The 25,919-nt window shown below is 39.7% G+C and overlaps 1 protein-coding gene across 3 annotated transcripts in view; it reads left to right on the forward strand.

The window, feature by feature from the left end:
* The first annotated feature begins 213 nt into the window (after window positions 1–213).
* The window catches only part of MTM1 (myotubularin 1), a 42,518-nt gene continuing 16,812 nt past the window's right edge, over window positions 214–25,919 (forward strand). For 2 of the 3 annotated variants that reach the window (XM_054289667.1, XM_054289669.1), the window contains exons 1-9: window positions 214–282; window positions 2,270–2,421; window positions 10,521–10,592; window positions 11,463–11,535; window positions 12,953–13,047; window positions 14,082–14,192; window positions 15,118–15,219; window positions 23,895–23,978; window positions 25,108–25,257. In XM_054289667.1, coding sequence (XP_054145642.1) covers window positions 10,530–10,592; window positions 11,463–11,535; window positions 12,953–13,047; window positions 14,082–14,192; window positions 15,118–15,219; window positions 23,895–23,978; window positions 25,108–25,257 — 678 coding nt within the window. In that variant the 5' untranslated portion in view covers window positions 214–282; window positions 2,270–2,421; window positions 10,521–10,529. The remainder of the gene's footprint in view (window positions 283–2,269; window positions 2,422–10,520; window positions 10,593–11,462; window positions 11,536–12,952; window positions 13,048–14,081; window positions 14,193–15,117; window positions 15,220–23,894; window positions 23,979–25,107; window positions 25,258–25,919) is intronic. The other variant, XM_054289668.1, reaches the window with a different exon arrangement.

A 25,919-nucleotide genomic window follows, 5' to 3' on the forward strand; every position in this document is an offset into this window, starting at 1 on the left:
GGGGCGGGGACGGCGGCAGCCGCAGCCCCGAGCGCCTCAGGGCGCCATGGAGCCCCGCCCGCCCTCACGGCCTGAGGGGCCGCTCCCGCCCCGCCCCTCGGGGAGCCCCGCCCCCAGGGGTGACCGGACCCGCCCCTCCGTGACCTCCGTGAGGCCCCGCCCCGTTCCCCACAGCCCCGCCCCGCGGCCGCAGCTCCCGGCAGCCCCCGCGGTGTGGGAGGGGCGCGGGCCCGTCACGTGAGCGCCGTGTTCGGGCCCGCGGCGGCGGCACGGGAAGTGTCGGTGAGTGCTGGTGCGGGGCTGCTGTGAGTCATTGGGGCCCGGGAATGCCGGTGCGGGGCTGCTGTGTGTTATTGGGGCCCGGGAATGCCGGTGCGGGACTACTGTGAGTCATTGGGGCCCGGCAGTGCCGGTGAGTGCCGGTGCGGGGCTGCTGTGAGCCATTGGGGCCCGGCAGTGCCGGTGAGTGCCGGTGCGGGGCTGCTGTGTGTCATTGGGGCCCGAGAGTACCGGTGCGGGGCTGCTGTGTGTTACGGGGGTACCGGTGCGGGGCTGCTGTGAGTCATTGGGGCCCGGCGGTGCCGGTCAGTGCCGGTGCGGGGCTGCTGTGTGTCATTGGGGCCCAGGGGTGCCGGTGCGGGGTCCCGGCGTTGTCGGTGTTATTGGGGCCCGGGCAGTGGCCGGCCCGTTTGTGGCCCCGGGCAGTGTCGGTGGGGCCCGCGGCTGGCGGGGCTCGGTTGCCCGCGTTGTTTGTGGCCGCTGGGCTCCGGCTTCTCCTGATTCCCACCCTGGTGTGCAGCATCCGTCTGGGAGCGAGATGTTCCTGAAGTGGGGCTCAGCAAAGTCACCTCTGAAGTGTAATTTTTGCTTTTCCTGTTCAGTCCTCTCTGCGATGTCCCGAGCGCTCTTGATTCGCTTTCAGACCTTTAAGCCGCCGTAGTGTTCATTTCTGACCGGCTTAAATGTTGTTCTGAGGCATGTGACTTCTTTCAGTGTTCACGACTGAAGAGCTGAAACCTTTCATTTCAGAGCAAACTTTTTAGTTGGTTTAAAGCACGAAATTATTCTTGAAGATAACAGATCTTCTTGCTGGTTTTTGTGTTGTGGCAGTCAAAAGGCATGTTTTCTGCTTTGTGTGGTTGGTGGATTTTTTGTTGGTGTGGGTTTTTTTCAGATGTGCATGTTTTAAGAGCGTAAGAAAGGTGTTAGCTTTTTTCACAGAAAACCCCAGTGCTACCTTAGTGCTATAAAAGCAGCATAGGCAAACTCAGTGTTAAAATTGTGAGAATGTTTTTTTTGGTGGGTCTGTAGATTTGTTTGCCACAATAGGCACTGACAAAAACTGGGTGTTTAAAAAGTAGCTTGGCTCTATGGCACAGCTTCTTTTCTGGGACAGGAATTGTGCCCATTGCTTGCTAGTGGTCATAAATCTGTTTATCATTAGCCATATTCAAAGAACCAGGTATCTGATGGTACAGGAACAGTATGATGTGAAACCAGAACCTCTTCCTAGCTACAGTTTTCTTTTTAAAGTTAATTTTTATTTAGGTAGTTAAAAAGGTTAGGCTGTACAGTTATTAACAGAGCCTTAACACACAGAATTTCTGACACTGTGACTTCATCGTGTGGCAAGTGTCCCAGGAGATGAGCTATAGAGCTGGTTTCAATAAAATGTAGAATTCTCCCTTTTTGCACTGCTTATCATTCTGTGCTTGGTCAGAAGGAAACTTGGAGAAAACACTCTCACTGAAGACATGGGCATGTAGCATCAAGTGTGATCAAACCCTGTGCTATTGTATTCCTGTATGTAGAGTTACAGAGTTAACTCAGACTGCACAGCTGATTTAATAAGTAACTGTAAAACTGTGGGTGTTGTGTGAGTTGTTTCAAAGGACACAAAATACTAGTTTCTCTAAGAACCTGAATTGGGTAGAAATAAGTTTTTTGTTTCATGGTCTATTGCTTCTGACTTTGCATAGCTTTTCATATGAAAGACATTCCTAAGTATGTTTGGGAAAAGAAACTGGTTAACAACATTTTAAAACCAGTTTTAGAAGAGAAAGTTCTCAATTCTACCTACTTGATTCCAAACATCCTGACATAAGGTAGAACATAAAAAGAGCTAGTACTGTTTGTTTCCTTTCTCCAGATTGTTTTTGATAGCACTATTCTGGGATTTTGCTTCCTTTCTGAAGTTTTCAAAAGTAATGTCAATTGAAATTTTCTGGCAATGCTAACAATGTCTTCCTACCTGTTCCATTCCTGTTAGGGGCCAGCTACAGCAAAAATCTCAAATGTTGTTGTAAAGCTGAAGGAATGAACCCAAGTTACCTGACATCTGACACTGAAGTGGGCATCTGTATTTTATACAACTGAAATGACTGGTTGAATCTGGACACTTCTGAGCAAGAGAGAACAAAAGTAAGTGCCTTTCAGTAGACTGTAGTGCACTTTTGTGTAAGATAGAATGTGCTTTTTCCCAGCCATATCTAAGTAACTCATGTTAGTGCATGCAGTGAGTGGAAAGGCTGTACAGCAGACTGGGATGTCACTGGACCCATCAGTGTGGGAAGTATCCAGGTTTTTATGCCCAGCAAAGACCCTGCTGTTGCTTGAAAGAGAGCACCTCCAGAGGTGTGGTGCTGCCCTGTGAATGACTTAGGGCCATTCATTGGGCAGGGTAGTCCCAGTGTCTCCTTTCTTAGGGATGGAATCCAGCAATGATTTGTAAATGACTTTGTCATAGTCTATAAAATCATAGTCCACTTAATGTACTTTTTAAAGTGCAGACCAGCTCAGAATGGTACTTTCTCCTTGGCATTGTGAGTATTCATGTAGTGGAAGAGGAACTAAACAGCAGATGGCAGAGGATGAGTCTGATGGGTTGAACATGTTCTTAGAGGAAAGTTGGGAGGAAAGTCTGAGTAGGGGGATGTGTTTTTAACTGTTACAGTGTCATTTTTGAATACAGTGTATCATTGCATAACAGATGCAATTTCCATTTCTCCTGTGGAATCATCACTTAGATCTTTAGCAACAGAACTACAGTGGCCTAAGGGGATGTCTTTCAAGAAGAATGAGCAGAGAGCAACTGAAGGCTTTCTTAATAGGAGACTGGGAAGCTGTGTGTGCTGTCCCATAGGCTTTCCTGTCAACTGCATCAGCTTCTGACAATGTGGGAGGTATGCATTCCCTGCAGGGGATGAGAGGCAGTGAAAATAGACTGGGTGGGTTTAGAAAGCCACGGATCAGCCTTCAGGCATAGCTTTCTTACAGATGTAATGTTGATTCTAGAGGTAATCTGACAAATGCTTTCTTAAAAAACCCACTCACTTCTGTCATGCCATCTAATCTAGGTAGATTTAGCTGTTAGAGGGAAACTGCTTCCTTTGATCCACTCAGAGAACTGAACTTCCACTTTAGAACTCAGCTACCAGAATGAATGTTAAGAAGCAGTCCAGGAAAAACAATAATCATGGCAAGGGAAAGGCAGTACACATAGAACAAATACAAGATTAGTAATAAGTGAGTACAAGTGGACAGAAATGATTGTTAGCATAGATTGCAAGGAATAGAACTATTGCTGGTATACAGGCCCTAGGAAATAATTATATGTATTTCTACTAAAGAAGGTGCTGCTTTTATTTGTAATGGTGATACAAAGCACAAAACTTATCTAACTATCAGATCCATGATGGCATGTGTTCTACTCTGTCACCTCTCCTTGTGAGAGGACTTGTAATTCTCTGAAAAGAAAGCTGCCAGGATGAAAGCTAGGATGACACCCTAAGGTGTATTTTCAATATAATATGAAAGGAGTAAGCAATTGGGTTGATAATTAGAAGAAGTAACATTATAGACATTTATGTTGGGTCTTGTTGAAAGTTGTGATTTACTTTAAAAATAGGGTGGGAGTTAAATTCCACGTTAAGACAGCAAAGCAAAAAACTTCAAATGCAGACAGGAATAATACCAATCAAGACAGAATTGAAAATATTTTGCTTCCTCCAACTATTCTGTATTCAATACCTGCCTTACATGTACAGACTACAAGTGGTTTTTCTTTTGAGGAACGTATTCCTAGAAGTGTGTAGGATCTGGTGGCACTGAGAAATTTTCTGATTAATTTTTTCTTTTGCTGCCATTTGTAGATTTCCATTGTCAGGATACCAGCTATTGTTAGTATGAGATCTTCCTTCTAATATCCTGAAAACTCCCTACTGTAGTGAGCCTGTACAATCTGAGTGGGCAGGCAGCTGCCACACTTGTAATTGGTTTGGTGAGTTAGCAGTCACTTGACTGTTGTGAATTTTGTTTGTTTGGATTTGTTTGTGTTGAATCCTTTGGGGACAATGACTGACCTGTCAAATGCAGGGCTCATTAGGGAACAAGAGAATGCTTTTTCTGGGAGAGGGAGCATTTCTGGCTCTTGACAAACAAAATCATCAGTCTGTGTTGAGTTGTGCAGCTGCTGTACAGTTTAGCAGAGAATTGGCAACAATTCTGGAGTGCATTTTCCTTAGGGATGGGAAGCCTGGTGTAGAATTGGTGCTCAGCAAACAGCTTCAGATTGAGAGAGTTTTTGTGATACTGTTTTTGAAGGATACAGATTTTTTTAATATAGTGATTATTGATGAATTAGATTTAACTGACTTGGGAACCTTGGTGCAGAAGGGCAGATAAATTTTGTGTGGACAGTATTCCATTGAGGCTTGCACTGCTGGCTTGCTTTGTGTGCTCTGGTTACACCTTGATGTGATAAGACTTTCAGAGAGACTTGAAAGCTCATATGGCTTCCCTGGAAAATGTAGATGTAGTAAGTACATGTGAATAGGCAAAGTTATTTAGACATTAAGGGAGAAGATCCACTAGTGGCATAATCTGGTCTCAGATCAGCAGAATCATGAGAATCCACTTGAGGAAAGGTGGGGGCTGTGACCTGCATTACAAAGAGGTTGTGCTTGGAAGGATTTCAGACTCTGTAGCAGTGATGGTGAAGCAGAAATAGGAGATTCTGTGATCTGCCAGTTGAGATAAGAGAGCACAAACAACATCATTGTGGTTAATGATCTTGGACTGGAATATCTCTCCTGTGAAGACAGGCTGAGAGTCAGGAATGCTCAGCCTGGCGAAGGCTCCAGGAAGACCTTGTAGCACTTTCCAGTACCTGAAGGGAGTCAAAATGAAAGATGGGCACAAGGTTTTTATCAGGGCCTATTTTGATAGGACAAGGGTGATGATTTAATGTAAAAGAGTGTCAGTTTAGACTAGTTAAAGGAAAAAGCTTTTCAGGAGGATGCTGAAACACTGTCACAGGTTGCTCAGACAGGATGCCTCATCCCTGGAAATGTTTGAGGGGAGGCTGGACAGGGCTCTGAGTGACCTGATGTACTTAAAGAGATGCCCCTGCTCATTGCAGAGGGATTGGACCAGATGACTTAGAGAGGTCCCTTCCAGCCCAAGTAGTGTTGTTTCTAAATCTCCCCTGCACTGGTATCTTTCACTATTGCAGGAAATTGTTGTTGGGTTTCTATCCTTTGGAAATATATATCAGCAAGTATTTCTCTGGTGTGGGTTTTCTGTGGGGTTTTAGTTGTTTGCATATTTTAACTTCTCGAAATTGGAATGCTCTGCTTTATGCTGTTTCTTTTTTTTGTAGCATTGTAACTTGGGAGACTTCTGCTACCTTACCTTTGTTTCTGATTGTAGTTCCTTTGTGCTAAAATACAACTGGTTAAATGAGCTTGAAAGAGATGTATTTATTTCTGTGGACTTGGTTAGTTGTGGCACTGTTGTCTTACTGTGTTTCATTTTGTTTGGTTGGTGCTGTTTGGTATGGGACACCTGATGTCTGGAAAACTGCCTTCATTGCCTTAGATCATTCTTCTGTCTTTTTTTGTACCCCTGTATGTCTTTATATCTTATCCTAAAATTTTATTAAGCTTTACTGAGATGAATTGACTTCATTGGATTAAATAAGTATTTACTAGTGTTAGGATGCTGGTGCTTACTTTGGTGACTCTGATAACTTAGATGCTGCTGTTGACTTGACATTTCAGGACTGCTGCTTTTCCATATATTTTTTGTAAAGGATTTATGTTCTTTTCTGCTTAATACTTAGAGTGAAATACTTTTCTTGCCTTTTTCCTTTGTAGTTATCCTAGCCTAACTTTGATACTTAAAAATTCCTGAAGTTCTGTGCTATTCTGTATGTTATTTCTGAAATCCTACCTATTGTGCATTACCTCATCTCTGCAGTTGTGGTTCTGACAGTTGTGCCTTAGGTTTTAGGACTTATATTTTATGATTTTAGTTTTGTATGGGAAACACAAGGCAGTATATTCACACTGGCTCTGTATATTGTTACTATAACAAGGAAAACTCTACCAGCACACCTTTCAAACATTGCTGTGTCTCCATTCCCATCAATGCTAGGAAGCACAAGTATAAATATCATGTTTAATGAAAACACTGATTGCAAGTAGTTTGTTATTATAAGATCAGTGGAGCCTCCATTTCTTGATAGTGTTACTATATTAAGTTCTGATAACTTTTAACTTTAACAAGGCTTTGTTTATCAGCTCAAGTTAAATCCAGTAAAATTGCTTTGTCTCTTTGCTATTCTAGATTCAGGAATCAATGTTCAACTGTTGCTAACTGCAGAATATCACAAACAAAGTTGCCTGATTTGTTTTAAATTTGCAGAGTAATTTTCTTCCTGTTCAGCTGCTGAGCTTTGTATGGTTATCAATTTTTGTGCAAGTCTAGAAGTACACATGAGTACTGGGGAATAAATGTGCTTGCAGTGGAAAACTACTTGAAAGGTGTCTCCCTGTGTGGAAGGACTACTGCTGCTCTGTGATAATGAGAAAGTTGTAGCTATTTTAAGAGTGTGGTAGAGTATGTTTTTTTGAATTGTTCATGGCAGTATTACTTTGGGTGACTGCCAGAAGCTGCTTCTACACTTAGATAGATTAAGAAATAATATTAAAAAAAGTAAGTATTTCATGTTAGTTTTAAATGTTTTTGAAAACTTGTTTTCTCTTGTTATAGAGAAGTCCACTTCCTTAAGGGTGTGTCCTTGTTTGATAGACCCTTTTAATGAGAACTTAATCTTGTCTATTGTCTGAAGATCACAGAGGCATAATCCAGGTTGGTAGGGACTTCAGGAGGCCTCCAGTTCAACCTCTTGCTCAAAGCAGGACCAGAACCAGCTTTTCACAGCCCTATCCAGCTGGGTCTTAGAAACCTCTGGGGCTGAAGACTGCAACTTCCTTGGGGCCCGTTTTCACAGCCTGCCTGCCTTACAGTGCAAAAGAAGGGCTTTGTTGTTCTATTTTCCCAGAAATCAAGCTGGAATCTAGTTTGTTTTGATTTCTGTTGTATCTTGTCACTCAGCACTTTGGAGACCCTGGCTCTGCCTTCTCAGCAAGTGCCTCAGAGGCTGAGTGAGCAGCTGTGAGGCCCCACTGAAGCTGTCTCCTCTTCAGGCTGGACAATTCCCAGCTCCTGCACCCTCTCACTGTAGGAGGGCAGGTGCTCCATGTTCTGCTCCTCCTGGGGAACCTCAGCTGAACTCGTTGCAATTTATCAATGCCTGTCTTGTACTGGGGTCCAAAACACTGTTCTAAATGCTGTCGAATGACTGCTCTGTAACTAATTACTAGGACTTAGTTTACTTATGGAAATGTGGGTGGTTATAAATATGCTTATTAGTATTTGGGATTTTTAGGTATGACTAGATTTCAAAGCAAAATTTTTTAGCATTAGAAGTATTCTTCCACTTGCATACTGATGAAATTAACTCGCATTAATTTTAGTGAAAATGTTTGATGGATTTAAAAAATACTGTCACAGATAACACCTTATCTTCATTACATATTTATTCAACTTGATTAGCTCTGAATAAGTCTGATTTGCATCATTGAAGTGTTGGAAATGAAACAGAGTAGTTGGTTGTAATTCTAGAGTGAAGTTTTCTATAGAAATTGAAGACAGATAATGAATTTATTTTCACTTTCAAGTATGTTTAAAGAAATGGGTCTCAGGGAGAGTTGGGGGAATCTTACACAAGGTAAACTTGCATCCACAGAAACATAAACATCTGCAGCAAGACCACACACATGTTGTTTGCTAGAAGTGGCCTGGTGGGGTGGCAGCGTGGGGGGAAGGGGAGCTCTGTCCTGCTGTGTTGTCAGCTTCCTCAAAGAGAATTTTTTTCTGAGAACCTGACAGGATCTCTGCCTATATATTTTAACTTTTCCACATCTCAGTGTGAATTATAGTCAGATTGTTTCAGAATCTTCACTCACCTCATGTAGTGCTGCAGTTCAGCCCAAACTTAGTGGCTGTGCAGTGAGGGAAGGAAATAATAAAGAAAGCAAAGGAGCAAACAGAAGGCCTTTGAAACACTGGGTGCTGTTCCCTGTGTGAGCAGCAGGAGTACACTGTGATTGGAGGCATGGGGAGTGTCCAAAGCAGTTTTTGTTTCCCTGAGCTCTGGCAGTGGGCTGGCTCTGAGGTGAGTGCCCAGGTCCTGCTGGGCTCTCCCTGAGCCTTTGCTGCTGGAGCAGCTGTGTGAGATCAGCCAGCTCGGGTGTGCCGGGACCTGCTGCAGTCACTATTTCCATTTTGCAGTGCAGAGCTATTCAGGGCTGTCACATCCTTTAAAAGTCACTTTGCTAGGGCTTGTTTGTGCTCACTTGTCTCTTGTGGTTGGTGCAGCCTTAATTTAAATTTACGTGAGCACCAGTTAAAAGCTGCAGTTATTTGGTCTCTGCTGACATAGAAAAACTGGGCCTGCTGTCTCACCTGGCATTTCTCATTTAAAATATAGAAAAAGGACACTTCATATGGAATTTTTTTTTAAAACAACTTTGAGTAAATATGCTTTTTACATTTATAAAATCTTAAACTTCTATAAATTGAAGAATCTTATCTGAGCGAGTATTGGATGCTGACAAGTTGGCATGGCAATATAGCAGAAGTTGAATCTACTTTATAGTATGTAAGATATTGCAAGGAAGGAAAAGCTGTGAAAATATCTTAATACTCTATGGGCAAAATATTAGACTCCAGTGTTGCAACAGTATTTCTGTGTAGTTTGAAAGGATGATGATTTAATTTTGATTGCTAATAGCTTTTCATTGAAATTGTTGGCATTGCCCTAAAAGTAGTTCAGGGCCTCTGTTTCAATGTTTGGAGAAAGTTAAGATAGCTGGACACCCAGAAGGGAGGCAGTAACCTCTGTGTGCAGGGTCACACAGGCTCTGTGGCATTCAAAGCTTTTTTGTCTTCATTTCTTCAGCTGAATGTCTGTTCCTTTTTTTTTTTTTGGTGGAGGGATGTGATTTTTTACTGATAAACTGTATCACTGAATATTGCAGTTTTAAACACAATGTCAAGTTTTCTGTGCTCTTAATGAGAGATGAAAGACTTGGATAACAACCCTGTAGAACCCACAGAATGTGGTGTTCCACTTTATTCCTGCACAGACACATTGGTGTGCTGGTACAGTAATGTCAAAGCATTTTTCCTCTTGCAGTTGAATGTGTCTCTGTCACAGGACTGTTGCAGTGTCACTGTCAGCCCTCCTGTGACACAGGAACATGGGCTGCTTTTCATGGTGCAGAGATATGGCCAAACTTTCCCATGTTGAGAGGGGAGAGAGTGCTTTTTAAAGACTACAGATTTGTGTAATAGAAGCAAAGACTCTGTAGTCTGTAATTGTCTTTTCTCCCCCAAACAAACAAACAGCATCTCTTCAAGACTGCTGTGTGATGTCAGATTAGTTGATGAAGGGTGTGTGAGTAGTGAAAGGGAAGTGTTTTTCCCAGTGTTAGTTCTAAAATTCCCTTGTGCAGTGTTGTGAAATTAAGATGATGAATCCTCTGTCACACAAGGTTCTGTCTTTAATTAATACCATTTAAAAAATTAAGAACATCCTTTTCCTTTAAATACTTGAAGGTTGTTCAGAGCAGAAGGCTGTACCCTCATTCTTTTGGTGTACTAGCTGCAGCTTCAGTTAGGAAATGGGGGATTGTTTTTAAACAGAAAAGTACTGTGGAAGTCCTTCTTTTTCTTGTGTTTTTTAAACTTGAACCACATGAGTGTATTGACATGCTTGTGACTTCAAGAGCTGTGCAATAATACTTCAAGTAGGTAGCATTTCACAATGTGTGTATACAGTGACTTAAAACAAGCACTCTAATGTCTGTTTACTGAACCAATACTTGTATTCCAACATTGGAATTCCATTAGAGAGCTTGAGTCAGAATATTCCTTATAATAAGAGCCAATTGCAAAGCTAGAGATGAATTTCTTGTTAGATTTGGATGTTTTTGAATAGTAACCTTCAATTATGAGGGATTGTGTAATTTTTTGAAATACTGGTAGCTTGCAAAACATTCTTTTAAGTTCTTCATGTCCACCTGTGGACCTCAAAAGTCTAAAATCTCTCCTGGAAATAGTCTTGCAGCTCAGGAGGTAGTTTAAGTCTTCAATTTGTGTTTACTTGTCAGATACCCGGCATGGCCTCATCATCAACATCTAAATATAATTCAAACTCCTTGGAGAACTCCTCAAGTAAACAGGTAAGTGTAACTTTTTCCATATTTTGGTTTTCTACATCAGAGTTCCCAGAGAGCAATGTCTTGCATATTTGGTTAGAAAAACAAGCATTTAAATGGCTTCTTGAATGTGTAAACTTACTTTTATTGCTAAAATTCTAATGCAGTTAACTGAGATGATATCTTTTGGAGTGGATGGGCAAAGTATTTGCTATCATAGCTAACAAGAAACTCCTTAAAATCAGTTCTAATGTACTTACTCTTCTCCTTACTTTCTACCTTAAAATATTCTGTGGCATTCCTGAAAATTTTGGGCACTTTGTTGCCTTTGATTCTGTATTGCAATTGCTAAATTATACCTTGCTATATTTGTCTGGCTCAGTTTTAAGATGTTCATCTAGAGTGAAAAATATATTGAAACAATATAAGTGATGTGTCCCTCTGCTTTCTAATGCTGTGCAGCTGAAGAAAATGTAACCAGGGTGCAAGAAAACAGTAGATTGTGTGTGATAGTTGTGAGTACATTGCTTAAGTAATTGCAGTTGATTTGTTCTTCCAAGCCCAATGTTCTTGGAAAAATAAATGCATACAACTTCCAGAGAACTTGTAGTATAGAGGTTTAATTCCAACTGAATACAAATAACTGACTATTCTTTTAAGGGAAAGAGTAAAACCTGCTTATGTTTCAGATCTGTTCAACCTTTAAACATTTCATAGTTGCATTGTAAGATAGTTGTGTGCTTTCCTGTTTTGGTTCAATCTGTGAATTCCTACTTTGGCAAGACCTGTTCTTTCCCATGCAGGAATTACCTTTAAGTTTGATTGGTTTTATTTTTAATGTGGAACTTGAAATTGTAAATAACTTTGATGTGCTGTTGTGCTTCTCTTCTTTAGAATCTAAAAGATGGAACTAGTTGGGAACAAAATGAAGAAATACCTCGTCTGCCAGGGGAGACCAGGGTCACAGGTATGAAGTTCAGTAGGTGCCTGATGCAGTGATGTTCAGCAGTCTGAAGATACAAACACTTGTATCTTACTGAATTGTTTTGTAATTTGGGCTGGGGGCCAAGGTAAGTCATGCTGAAATGTCAGGAGTTTTTCAAAGAAATTGTGAAAGATGCTTTTTATTACGTATCACAACTTTTAAGTGTTTAAAATCTTGGTTTCTACACAGGACAGATCTTCTTATAGAAAGAAATTGCAAGTTGTGTCCTGATTGCATCTACAGATTAATCAGGACATATTGAGTGATGAGAGCTCCTCCAAGTTTCCTGAAGTCAAGAGAATTCTATGTTCTACCCACTATGCATTGATACCTTGTAGAGTGCTGTGGAATTTAAGCCTAAATGTAAATTCCCAAAGTACCTTCTTATGCTTCCTTGACACAAGAGGGCACGAGCAGGGCTTCTCTGCTCTTGTTGGCTTTTACATACACTGTAGCATGAGGGAGATTAATGTACTGTGTAGTTTTCTTTTCTTGATGGAGGCTCTTCCTGAATGAAAGTCTCTGTTGGAGTCTTTTACTTGTGCAGCTTCTCCCCTATGCCTAGATTTCTTGGGTGCATTTGTGAACAAGATTGGCTTGTGGTGATTCAGAGGAAGTAGTTTTGTTTTTAAGGAAGAAAGTGTGAGGGAGAGGGTGTGGGACTAAGATGGATGTATGATGTGATCTTTATGGAAATTGTCTGTGCTTTGGGGCACTGCACTGGATTAGGGCCCTTTTTGTGGAAGGCAGATAAATAGATTGGGCTAAAGAAATAAGTGGACAGGAGGAAATAAATGGAAGTCTTTAATGCCATGGTTAGACTCAATGATCTTGAGATATCTTTTCCAGCCTTAACAATTCTGTGATTGTGCTTGCATTGCTGCACTTAAATCTTTTTGAGTGGTATGTGTTAGTATTTGTTCTGTTGCTGTCCTTGCTGAAGCACTGATGGCCCTACTCTGTTTAATTGCCTCAAATTGAAATGTAACATTTCTCTGCAGAGTGGTGAGTTCCCTAAACACTTTTCAACTTGAACTACTACTCCAGCAGAGAATTGTTTACAGAGTGGTGTAATACTATCAACAATGTATTTGTTCTGGGGTGGTGAATAGACTGTGGTGCAGTAATAACAGTACTCCCTGTTCTGTCCCCCTGTGTAGTGCTTAGAAAGAAAACACAAATGTAACTAGGGAAGGCTGTGCACTTAATTTGGACAAGTTTAGTACATGAGTCTTTCACATTTTCTTAATAATTCAGAAATTAAAGATAAAACTTAGATGTATTACTTTCTAAATTAATTCACCTCTGTTGTTTTATTTTACTGCTACTGAAGTAATACTGTCCTCAGCTCTCATTTCGTCTTTTCACAATCTTTTAAGAAATACTACATTTCTTACAGACAAGGATGTTATTTATATGTGTCCATTTAATGGCCCAGTTAAAGGAAGAGTGTACATCACAAACTACAGGCTGTACCTCAGAAGTGTGGAAAATGTGAGTAACATGCCACAATTACTTCATGGGATAAATTGGCTTTAAACTCCCTTCTGTTCCCCCCCACTGCCTTTGATTTATTTTGTGGCCAGTTCATTTGTTTTAGTTTTGGCACACATATGCTTGTGGGATTGCATAGGAGGCTTTTTGCTTGAAATGGTCTGTAATGTTAATAATAACCATATCTTAATTCTATAATGACTAAATAGTAATTGCCTTTGTCCCACTGAGGTATCTGTATTACAATATAAGTTCTTTAAAATTGATTGTGCTGTAAAAGTGTGATTTTTGCCTGGTAAAATTACAGTTTAATCGCTTAGACTGAACAGATACCTTTATTTTTTGTTTGTCAGAGCTTTTTTGATAGCTGTTCCCTTTACACTTTAATCTGTGATAGATCAAGGGCAGTAACTAATGATGTGCAATAGTTCTTAAAATGGCTCTCAGTAAACCAAGACTTTGATTGTCCTTACTGTTAGAAAAGAAAAATACTTTGATCAGTAGAACCTTATATGGGTGGGGATAGTGGTAATGTGTTTGATAAGCAGTGACATGGAAGAGAATAAAATGTGCTTGTGATCTCTTTCATAATGTTTTGTTTTTTTGTTTTTTTTTTTTTTTTAATAAGGATTTGGGACTATTGAACTGAGGCCTTTCTGGCTGTAGCTAACTGTAGTAGTAATGTGTTTTTTCATTGAGCTCTGCTTTATGCTGTATATCACTAAAGCAGTATTGACCAGCAGGGGCAATCAGTGTGGAGCAGAAGGCATCTCTTAGGGTGTTGCCACTGTTTTCTCTGCATACTGAACAAGGCATGAAATATTTTTGTAGCATGTTAAACTGGATGGTGCTCAAGGCTGTAGAGTGACTGTACAGACTTCATAACATGCTGGCAGAGGAGGCTCAAAGGCAGAAACATGCTTTTGTTTCCTGTATGTATTTCATGTCTGCTTTCTATTCTGGAATGCATAAGAACATTTTGCTTGAGTCTTCTTTTCACATTAATCTTTTCCTTACTCAAACTTTTCTTGCAGGATCCAGTTTTGATATTGGATGTTCCCTTGGGGGTAATTTCCAGGATTGAAAAAATGGGAGGAGCTTCAAGCAGAGGAGAAAACTCTTATGGATTAGATATAACCTGTAAAGTAAGACTTCCCAATAATTCAGTAGGAAATGAAATCTAGAGGGTTTTTTTCGTCAGTGATTACCTATTTATAGGAAGGGAAAGTACATGCTTATGGAGTAATTTAAAAAGAGCTTTTTGAAACTGGACAGAGAAATAACTTGTATGAGGGGCTGTTTAACAGTATGAGGGGCTGTTTAACTGTCCTACCTGCATGCAAGGAGAGGGATTGGTCTTGCTTTCCAGATCACTAATTGACAAGGTTTTGCAACCTTGTAAAGTTGTATTTTAGGGCATTATTACTGCACTGCTTTGTTATTTCATTTGTTCTAAAATGAATATTTTTAATAATTCTGGTGTCTTTGAAGAACATCTCAAACAAGGTCTTTGTAAACTATAAAGCCAGTGAAAAGTTTATGTAAAAAATATATTTATAGTATCACAAAAAATTGTCACCATGGAAAACTGTGGTCATAGGGGAGTTCCCAGTGGATAACTCAGAGTCCTTAACTGGATTCACTGAGTGTGTGCACATTTGATTCTTAGCAGCTAATGCACAGATTGTTATTTTTCACACCAGTGATGAGAACATAGGAACAATGTATTCTACACAGGTTATTGGCAAATCTTTCTTTCAAAAACAGAGTAATTCCCATCCTGCAAACTTTCAATAGCTCATGAGACCCTTTAGTGAATCAAATAGAGCCATTTCTGATGCTTCATGCCAAAGGATTGTTTGCAGCACACAGAGTGTGGTACTGCTGTATTTGTACAATTCTTACACTCTATTCTATTTTATGGGATAAGAAATAAACCTGAACATTCACAAGGGTTTGAGGTGTGTTACAAGCAGATTCTAAATCATGTTTAGTGTATAATATAGCACTTGTACAGAGAGAAGCATCTTACAGCTTTGGTTCACCTAACAAATTATGGCTTTGTTTCAGGATATGAGGAATTTACGGTTTGCATTAAAACAAGAAGGGCACAGTAGAAGAGATATATTTGAACTCCTCACAAAATATGCTTTTCCCCAGTCACATAACTTGGTAAGTTACATAATTTCTATTGCTGAGTTGTATTAATGCAGAGTTGTTGCCAATTAACTAGCTATTTGAACTAGTAATGGCTACATCATGGCTGATTTAAAAGTGTAACAACAGAATCTGGTGTCAGCATAAACTAAACAGCAGCTTTTATTTTGTGTATTTACAACACTTAAATCTATATATTTTGTAAAATTATGGATGTACTCCATATACACTACAGATCACCTCTGCTCCATACAGACTTCATTGCTTAGAAACTGCAAGTTATCCTCCCTAATTTGGGAATATAGGGAATGCATGCCTTACTTGATTTCTTGAAAACATTAATTAATCAAGCAGTCTCCAAGGCAATGGTAAGTATGAATCACCAAGGGTTTTACTTCAGGAGAAAAAGATATGGTAAGACAACACTTGTTTTATTGATTAAACTAATGAAAAATATAACAGGAATGCATTTATGAATTTACAGATTTGTTTCAGAGTAAAAAAGTGTCTTATGGAAGAAATTGAGCAACAATGATGAAAGCTAATCATTATCTTCAATTTTTTTGAAATCCATGCACTGTCCTGATTGTGAGTGGTTTGACATCTCTTTAGTAAATGCTTTATTTTGTCCATTGTAAAGCTCAATTTATACTTTATTGGTGTGCTTTAATTTGGGATAATTGTATAAGACCACTGTCCACAAAGTATTGGGAGCTTCTGCTCTGAATTTTAAGAACTTTGTTCAAAGAAATGTTGAGTATACAAGGCTGCAGCAAGAATCTTACTTTTTTGCAGGAATGTATGTATCAGTCAATGGGATAGACTTTATAAACATTGAATTCTTTAAAATTTCTCTGCAGATATTTTTATTCTATACACAAACTGTGGAGTGAAAGCATAAGGGAAAAGAAATGCTTTTGCTTAGAGTATTTTGTATTGTTAACAAATAGGCCTTCAGAAATGAAACAGATTTTTACATCTGAGTAGGTGTGAGGAGCTGTAATTACAAATAAAATAGTTGTTAAAGAAGGGAATATATCTAATTCTTCTGTTGCCATTTTATCCATTTTAAAATAGAGAATGATTGAAAGGATGACAGGATATGTGAACCTTGAAAGTATAATGGAAAAGAAGAAGCTGTATGTGGAAATACCAAGTTATGGAGAGGTTCAGGTCAAAGGTGTCTTCTAGACATCACAGGCTTCTGGCTTCTGTTGCAAGAGGGTTGTGGATTGGGTTATCCAGGGCACAGTCAAGTGTATTGTTGAGTATTTCCTGTACTGTAGATTCCATCATGCCCATGCAGCCTCTTCCACATTATCACGAGGAAGAGTGTTTGGTTTTTTTTTTTTGAGGCTTGTATGTAGTGAATATGGGCAAATCAAGTTGTAACTGACTTAGGAGAGTGCCTTGTGGGATAATCCAGTTATAGGGCATGAATACTTTGGTGATGAGATGTGCACTTGTATTAGGTTTGTCATCCAAAAGGACCCAGAGATCCTGTCTGGTGATGGCAGTGAGTGATGTGTGGAGTTGGCCACTTCCTGCTTGATTTGCTGGACCTGTTGAACCCAATAAAGCTCATCATTATATGGCCCATGTGAAGGCTGCTTGCCAACAGAAGTTAGGCTTAATAACAAAAGTCTTGTTTGAGGCAGTGGTAATTTGGCCCTTGGATTCAGTAAACACAGAAGTTGAGGAGATGGTGACAGTGTGGAGGAAGAGTGGCTGTACTTTTTCTGATACCTATGTCTGAAGCAGGGCATGCCTGTTAGAAACCAGGATTACTTTGGAGGGAAATAGTGAGCCTGTGTTCCATCTGAAGTTGCAGCTGTCCTCATTTTCTAATGTCACAGTGTTGATGAGCCCTTAACTTCAGCATGAGCTAAGCAAGTGTGTGATTTTTTTGGTGTGTTTTCCTTGTATTTTGGCCAGCAGTTTAAATTGATGCTGCCAAAGGTGAGTGTTTCTGCCTGGTTTTCCATTCCTGTCTTGCTTTTTGCTGCATGAGTTTGAGGCTGGATGATGAACCAGATAGGGAAGTGAAAGGAACTGAAGTTAACAAGGAGATAAAAATAAAAGCTTTACTCTGAGTTACTTCCTCTGAGTTAGTCCAAAGTGAAAGTGGTGTCAAAGCATCTCTGGGTGGATGTGAATGAGGAGGGATGATGGCACTGCTCCTTTCAGTGGCTGCTTCAGATGGAGGTTTCACTGTGTGACTGTGGCAGTGTAGGGACTGTGCATGCCTGCCTTCCCCTTGGAGTGCAGCTCACTCAGGGAGGTGTTGTGCAGAGAATGTGCTGCAGTTCCCCATGACAGCTGAGTGGAGATAGAAGCCCTCTGATGCTCAAATCTGAGCTCTTGTTCTTCTCTGGTCTCCTCTCTACCTTTCAGTTGTGTGGTTGATTATTCTTCTAATATCAAACTGATATTTGTATAATCACTGAGCCAGCATAACTCACTGATCCAGCACAAAATATTCTGGTTAGCCCTGTGCTGCTTTGGGTAATTTGGGGAGACCTGGTTTGAAATCAGTGTGCATCAGAACCAGTGCAAGAGTGGACATGTGAGTGGAGCAGGGAGAAGACAGGAGAGAAAAGAGGGGGGTGTCCTGGTTTTAGCAATGATTAAATATTAATTTAGCTCAGACCATCTTGTGGAATTGCATCCTGGATGTTTAGCTGGTTCAGCAGCACTGATGCATGTACATCTTTGCAGTGGAAAGAAGATCTCATCAGACAATCAAGTTCTAATGCTTTACTGTCCTGATTTTTATCTGTATTTTTATATTTTATATCATATTTTTATATGATTGATTTTCAGCTGTAGTGGAACTTTATCCTTAGAGCTGATCCTAAACAGGAACTGGTAGAGATGCCTTGCTTCTGTTTTCTTCATGTTGTTCCATTCTCGTACAAATGGATGGTAAATAAAACCCAAAAGATAATTTCTGAGTGCAGTGTACTTACTGTTTTCAAGATTTGTCTCCATCACCATCCCAACAGCAGTGTTTGAGAGCCTGTGATAAATCACAACTGTTCCTCTGGGCCTCAGCATTGTCCTTGGTGCATACTTCCAGAAGCTGATTTTTGTTTGTCTCTAGTTTGAGCATAGGCTGGGTTCAGATATCCTTGAATCAGTAACACAAAGTAAAATCTGATAGCTCATCTGACTGACAGCTTAGTTGGTGGGAAGCAAGCAGCTGCTGTTGCTATTTGCAAACTTGTGCTAATTGAAAGAAAATTGTTGCTGAAAGTGTTTGCTTTTTTTTAATGTTTGAAAAAATAAAATAGCCAACCTCCCCCCAGATGAGATTTTTTAGTACACCACAAAATATGAGATATATTTGGTCTCTGTGGTTTAGTTTCTACTTAGCAGCTGCTTCACTTCCTGATCTTACCATGAAAGTACACATCATCATTTTTACAAGATTGGTCAGCACCAGGGTATCTGCACAGTCTGTGTTTGTTCCTAACCCCAGTAGCTCTGTGGGAATGCCCATTTTGGTGAGGCTCTGGTGGCTGTGCTGGCTGATTGGAGCTGCTCTGATGTCACTGCTCCTCCTGGCCGTGTAAAATGTCTGAGGGTTGGCTCACACCAGTCCTGCTGGATCTGCAGAGATGGCTTCAGCTGGAGCAAGGCTGGCAAAGGGGTGGCAAGCTCTGACAGAGCACGTGAATTGGCAAAGAACCCCTTGGCTTGAGGCTTTGTTCCCCATGTCACATCAGAGCCAGGGCAGCAGTGGTGTGAGGTGACAGTGTTCACAAAGTTATACCAGCACTACAATGCCTGACCTTAGGTTTTAGATCAACAGGTAAGGTGTAACTGGCTAGGTTGTAGTAATGGCATACTAAACACCATTAATAATGGCAAAGATTATGATGTATTTATTTTTAAATACACTGAGAAACTTTCAGCCTTTACAGTGAGTAAAAAGTATTAATTTATTATATGTAAAAAGGATATATCAGTGAATTAGAAATAGAAAATACAATGGATTTTCGTCACAGGTGTGTGTCACCTTCTTACTCTAGTTTTGCTGCTTTCTTCCTTTGCAATGCATAAAGATTGGTGAAATATTTCCTAAATTGTATCTACACTATATATTCATATACAAGTATAACATGTATTTGTATGCTGTGATTCCATAAAGAGTAAATATGTAGCTATTGTATTTATATTGATATTTATATATTTACATTACATTTATATTGCCAGACTGCTTGTTAAGCTGTAATTGTCAGATTGCAGATGCTTTCTCCTTTACCTCACAGAGCTATGTTTTGTTTTGAGCAACCAGTGTATTACATATTATTTTTGTGCACTACATGGGAAGGAGAAATTGAATGTTAAAGACAAGCACTCTGTCTGTAGGAGGCTCAAAAACAGAGACTGTATTGAAATTGTGGGTTAACACCTGCAAGGAAGTAAACTATTATTTGCACAGTGAAGCATAAAAAGTAGCTTACCAAAAATGTTAAGCCTTGTCTATATCCTTCTCTTTTTTTAGTATAGTTTTAGTATAGTATTCTTTAATATATTATAATGTAATATCATAAAATAATAAATCAGCCTTCTGAGAACATGGAGTCAGATTCTCATCTCTCACCTTGTCCTGGGGACCCTCACAAACACCACAAGGCAGGACTAACAATGATAAAAAGGAATTGAATTCTGTGTGTGTAGAGGGAAGAAAAAATGAATGGAGGTCAGGGTGGAGACTCTGAGTACCTAAAGGATTATTTGGGGAGAAGGAGCATCTAGGAGGGATGTACCATGGATTAGAAGGGAAGATGTGTGGAGAAGGCATAGAACCAACCAACTTTTAATTAGTGTGGTATTTGAAAGGCTTTCCTGTGTGAGTGATGGTGCCCTGAGAGGGGCTGGCAGGGTTCCTGCCTTGGGGGCCATCCCATCCAAGTGCTGCTCGTGTTGCTCTGCTCTGACCTTGCTCTGCCCTCTGCATCTGAAGGCTATAAATAAAATACCCACCCAGCTGCTCTGTGCCCAGTGTGAGAGCTCCCTGCTTCCCTCCCCACATACAAGTGTGTGTGTGAGGGGCTCTAATGTGAAGGAGCCTGTATCCACAAAAAGCTAAGCCATGGAATTTTACCAAGATAGCACCTCTCAAATTTTACATCAGGTGATACAGAGAACCTATGCATGTTGTATTGTGAATGGCATAGTTTCTCCTTCCTGTTTATTTCTGTTCCATTTGCCTGCTGCACTGTAGAATTGCACTCAGATTTCATATACTGTGAGGTGAAAGCTTCAGCAGTGTCGAGTCAATCAAGACATAAATATACAAACATACAGCATTTAATCTGTAATCTTGGATTATTCGGGACAAAAGTAGAAATATGTGGGTCATTAGTGCAGATATGAAGTTAACCTGCACTATAGCAAACCCTTCTGGGATCTAACTAATGTATTCATCACATTTACTTGTTCACTATAATGTGGTTTATCAGTTTGGTTGCATTAGAATAATAAAATACCCAATTCAATAAAAAATGTTATTCAGTAGAAATTGCTTCATATTACTCATTATCATATTTTCTTTCAAACAAAAATAAGTCATGTCCAAACATGTGCTAAATAAGGCTTGTACTGACACAGGTCAGAAAATGTAAATGTATCCAAGCATATATCTTATGTTAAGTATATGATTCTAATGGTTATAAATGTGGGTTGCTTGTTACAGTCAAGGTAAACTGTAGTTCAAAATTAAATAGACCTTTATGAATTGAGTATGACTGTATATAGAGTATTACATCTGTGTATCTCCTACTCTGTTTTAATGACAACATAACACAGCAATAATTGTGTATTTTGTTGGGAGAAGTGGGCCTGAGGTAGGGTCATGATTTTACTGTATTTCAGACTCCAGCAGTTAGGCTGGACTAAAGCTCAGGCCATCTTCACTGAGTGATTCAAGTCTTAGAAGCTATTGGGTGGTGGGAATGGAATTCAGATCTTGAATCTTTTGGTACAGTGAGTAAGAATTTCAGTAGTCACCAGATTACCTGTGCAGTCTGTACAGAATGGTGCACATCCAAATGTGTGTGTGTCAACCTCTTGCTAAAATTTAGTTAATGCTTGCAGAAGAAAAATAATTTTTAGTCATCTAGTCATCAGATTTTAGAGATTGGTAATTTTAAAATACTATTCTTGAGTAGTATAATGCAGGAGTTTTCTCTGAAATGTTCACATAAAAATCCAAATCCAAATTTTTCTCCATATACCTTTGCACTCTTTGCAGTGTTCTGTGATTTGTGAAGACTTCAGGTTTTTGCTGGTTGATCTATTCTACTAAAGATTTTTTTTTTTTATTATTGAGCAACATAGGAGGAATTTTTAATAACTGAAATATCAACAAAACTGATGAAGAATAATTGTGCACCTAAACAGCTAAGGGCTGTGTGACTGTAAGCTTTGGTAGCAGATGTGGTCAAGCTGCTGTAGCCAAGCATTTGAAATGAATCATGCTGTACATAGTAGGACATTGTTCTTTCAGAAAGGATTCAATCCATCCCCTCATGCATAATAAATTTAACCCTGGTTTTTAAAAGATGAAAACAAAATGCACTTTTTCCTCTGGCCTGTGGATTTTTTGTGGGTGGCATGAGTAGCATACCTGTCATTTATTTTTAGTTCAGAACAACACCTTTTTTATTTTTGTCAGTAAAACCCTGTTCTGTGTACCAGCTATCACAGTGCACTGTAATAAACTCATGAGTTTTACTTACCAAGGCTTCAGATGGGTAATTTTTACTTTCTCATGAGGAAACTTGCAATAAGTAGGAAATTAAATAAAAGACTTATTCCTGCCTTCTAGAAATCTTAGGTGACCTGTTAGGATTCCAGTGTTTCTGTTTTGTCCTGTTCTAAGATTCTCCTTTGTCTCTGGGTCCCTGGTGAATTCTTAGCATAGTTGCTCTTTGGGGTATAGCAAATTCCTTTGGGAGGAGGGGATGGTTCTTGTGTGTTCTTGTATTAATAGTTCAGCAAATCACTTGCATCTACTGCTTCAGATAGAGATATTCCCATTTTGCTGTATTCCTTGTTTGCAATTAAACAACCTTTTTCATGTTTTTAAATAACTTTTGATACTTGCATCTACTCTTAATGAAATGGAGTGTTTTTCTGATAGAGTAGATGTCTACCTCTTCATCTCTTCTCTCTGTACCACTTGACCACTTGAGGGCAGTTTACTTAGTAAAAATAATTTGTAATATTTGCTTGCACTGAAGGTCTGCCTCTTTAAAAATTGTAAAGACATTCAGAAAACAAAACTAGGTAATGCAGTGTTTACTTCTGCAAACTTGCCAATGAGTGCACTTGCTCTAAAATAGTGATTTAATTTAAAATTCTAGTTTGTAAAACTAGTGACATAAAGCATCTTGAGAGAGCAGTAACATCTTTTTAAAATATTTGTTTACTTGAACTACATGAGGAAAAACCTTCTCCTTTTGAGGGGGATTCAGTTTTGTGTTTTGATGTGAGCTGTTCAGTGTTTAAAGCAGTGTAACTTATTGGGCTGAGCAGGATTGCCCAGAGCCTTCCTAAGGTTCAAAGCCTCCTCCTGGGGGTGGGGGTGGTGCAGGTTTGAAGAATTGCCTTCTCTCTGGAGCTTTGTAGGTGGAATCACAGCACCTTGGACCACAAGTTTTTTTCTTGCTTACTGGGTTATCTGCATGTGTTGGATGTTCAGTTTAGTGCTTGGTTTCCCTTTTAAGGTTTTTTAATAGCTCAGGGACTTTCAGCTGTTTTATTACAGATGGGTTATGATGGGCTCTGCACTGTTTCTGCTCTGGATGCTGTTGCTCAGTTAGCTCAGGACAACACATTCTGTGTTGTGTTTTCTTTCTTTGGTTTTTTTTGTTTGAAACAACTTGGTTTCATGCTCCTTTTGGTGTCTGGAGAGTTTTTAGGCCACCAAAATAAATTTTCTCACATTACTTTTGCTTTCATCCCAAACTATATGGTTTAGGATGAAAGCAAGGGAGGGGAAAGGGGTTAGTTAGGTAATACAGCCCACTTGGAATTTGTTGGAAGGAGAAGAAAGGTAAAAGGTATGAGGACTTGCTGGAATGATCAGTGAGGCTGCTCTGCTGTATAAATGAATTGTGAAAGCAAGCAATAAAGCAAGAAAAAATGTAATGTAAGCAGCTAACAACTTCTTTTTCAATGGCAACTTTTTCACTTTTGTGGAGTTTTACAGTAATTGGGATTTCTGTTAGTAAATATCAGTTGGGGAGAGGATGCAGAAGGGCAGCTGCTTCCTAATGGCAATGAATAGCAATTAAAACCTTTTTCCACTTTGAATTTAGCATCTAATGTTGTATGTTGTAATTGAGGCTGTGCCTATTGGAGAAATTTGGTGAGAAGAAATGGTTTATTTAGTGAAATTTGGGAACTAAACCATTCTAAAATATTTCAATCTCCTGACAGTAAGAAAGAAAAAAAATCCAACCAGTTAAACTTTATAATTTCTTTTTTTATTCTTTTGTTACTTGTTCTTTGCTCCATAGTCTTTCACATACCAGATATAAATGGAGAGAGTGGGGCTGCCATGGGGCAGTCAGCCCTATTTTGTAGTGAGCATTGGGGTAAAACTGATGATGAGGCCTCATATTTGCCATTTGCAGTCAGTGTTTGGTGTAAGAAGCTTCTTTTATGTCTTACAGCCTTTTTTTGCCTTTGTAAATGAAGAAAAGTTTCCTGAAAATGGGTGGATGGTGTACAACCCAATGTCTGAATACAGGAGGCAGGTGAGTTATTACAGGTGCCATTGCCTGGTGCTTTCACATCTCCCAACATGCATAGAGGAATTGCTGTTTGTACATTTCTCTTATCAGCTGTTGGGAGAGGATGGAATTGCAACTTGAGGAAAAGTAAAGGAAAGAAATAAAACTCTTGAGCCTTTAAAAAAACCACTAGAATGTCACAGGAAGGTAATCTTTGCTCTTTGAAGGAAGTTATTGACTCCTCTTACAGTGTGCCACTGCTAAGTGAGCACAGGTGGGGAGAATGTGGCAAATATGTAACTGTAGTGTCCTAAACATAGATAGGATTTGTTCTTCTCCCCAAAATAAAGTGGGGAAAAAAATCCAGCTTGTTTTAGAAACAGCATTGCTTTACAGAAATTAAAGATGTCTATGAGTATTCTTCCTTGCTCTTTATGTGATCTTGGAAAAATATCAATGAAAGAGGATGATATTTCATTTTAAAATATCTGTTAGATAACTGAAGTATGACATTAAAAAAATTAAATAGCAAACAATAAGAACTTCCTTAATTTTTTTACCCTCTGTAGTTTTTTTGGTTCATGGTTGGAAGCCTAAGGCCCAAAAAAGGTAAAATACAAACATCCACACAAACCCCACTGTGCATGTGTGGAGGACTTATCAGTATTTCTCCTGGAAATGCCTTACTGGTCAGAGTGCAATTAGATGATGTTCTTTCTCAGTAAGAAAGTTACCCTTAATCTTACTTTTAACTTGATGGTAGTACCAGGCTACAGGGAAGAAAGGTTATAGTGTGACTTTCTCCTCCACAGTCTCTCTTCACCAGGCAAGGTGGAAAAGCAGAGCTTTAGGCAAGGAGAGAAGGTAATTTTCTTTCCTCAATCCCACACTTAAAGAAATACATCTCCTAGTTTCAATAACTGTTTTGGAAGTTACTATAAGGCTAGAATTGTGTGCATAAGGGTATGAGATGGCTCTGCAGCTGTTTTAGGCTGAATCCATCTGCAATGAGCTGGCAATCTTGCTTCTATTGCTTTGACACAGTACTTAGTTAAATTGTTGCTGTGTGGCCATAATGTCATGTAAAATTCAGAAGCAGAATTATTACTTGTCCAGCCAAAACCACACGGTCTAACTGCACGTTGTGTTTTAGGGGCTGCCCAACGAGCGGTGGCGGGTGACTTTCATTAACGAGCACTACGGGCTGTGTGACACGTACCCCTCGCTCCTGGTCGTGCCCTACAACGCCACAGATGAGGATCTCAAGAAGGTTGCTGCCTTTAGGTCCCGGAATAGAATCCCAGTGAGTATTGGCTGATGGAACTTGTCTGAAAGTGTAGTTAGTTTTAAGTTACATCCAGACAACTTCCTGGTGAACATGACACAGAGGATGCTTTTTTTTTGGAAATGGTTGTGGCAAAATAGTTTTGATTGGCTGGTGGTTTTCACTGCTTGAAACTGGTATCTTGGTCAAACCACATTTCCGTTTTTCTCCGTCACCCATGACAGCTTCATTGGTTTTAACTTGACTTGGCTAGTAAAAGTGGCCAGCAGTGCAGTTTGCCTTGATGAGGAATGAGCCTCACTGCCATATGCACTGGTTACTGTTGCTGAGTGCCCATGAAAAGTAATCACAAATGTTGTCCTACAAGCAAACCATGGCATTTAAACATCGTTCCACCGGTCAGTCCTAAAATAAGGCCTCAGTCTCTTTTGTGTATTCTTGGGCTTTTTAATCCGTAGAATAAGAGAAACCAATTTGGCTTCTTCAGTTTCTGTAATGAAAATTCTATTTCATTACAGTAAGAGAATTTTATGTATCAGCTCTTTACAGTACTATAGAAAATACTAATTTCTAACCCAATTCTTGTTTTAACTGGTATTTCCCTTTGGCAAACTTGGAAGACGTGCTGGATTCTCAGACAGTATCAGAAAGCTGCTTCAAATCTGTTTCAAACAGATGCA

This window comes from Melozone crissalis, unplaced genomic scaffold (genome assembly GCF_028551555.1).
Source record: "Melozone crissalis strain CALT ecotype California unplaced genomic scaffold, PUWL_Pcris_2 ptg000068l_1, whole genome shotgun sequence".
NCBI classification, from domain to species: Eukaryota; Metazoa; Chordata; class Aves; order Passeriformes; family Passerellidae; genus Melozone; species Melozone crissalis.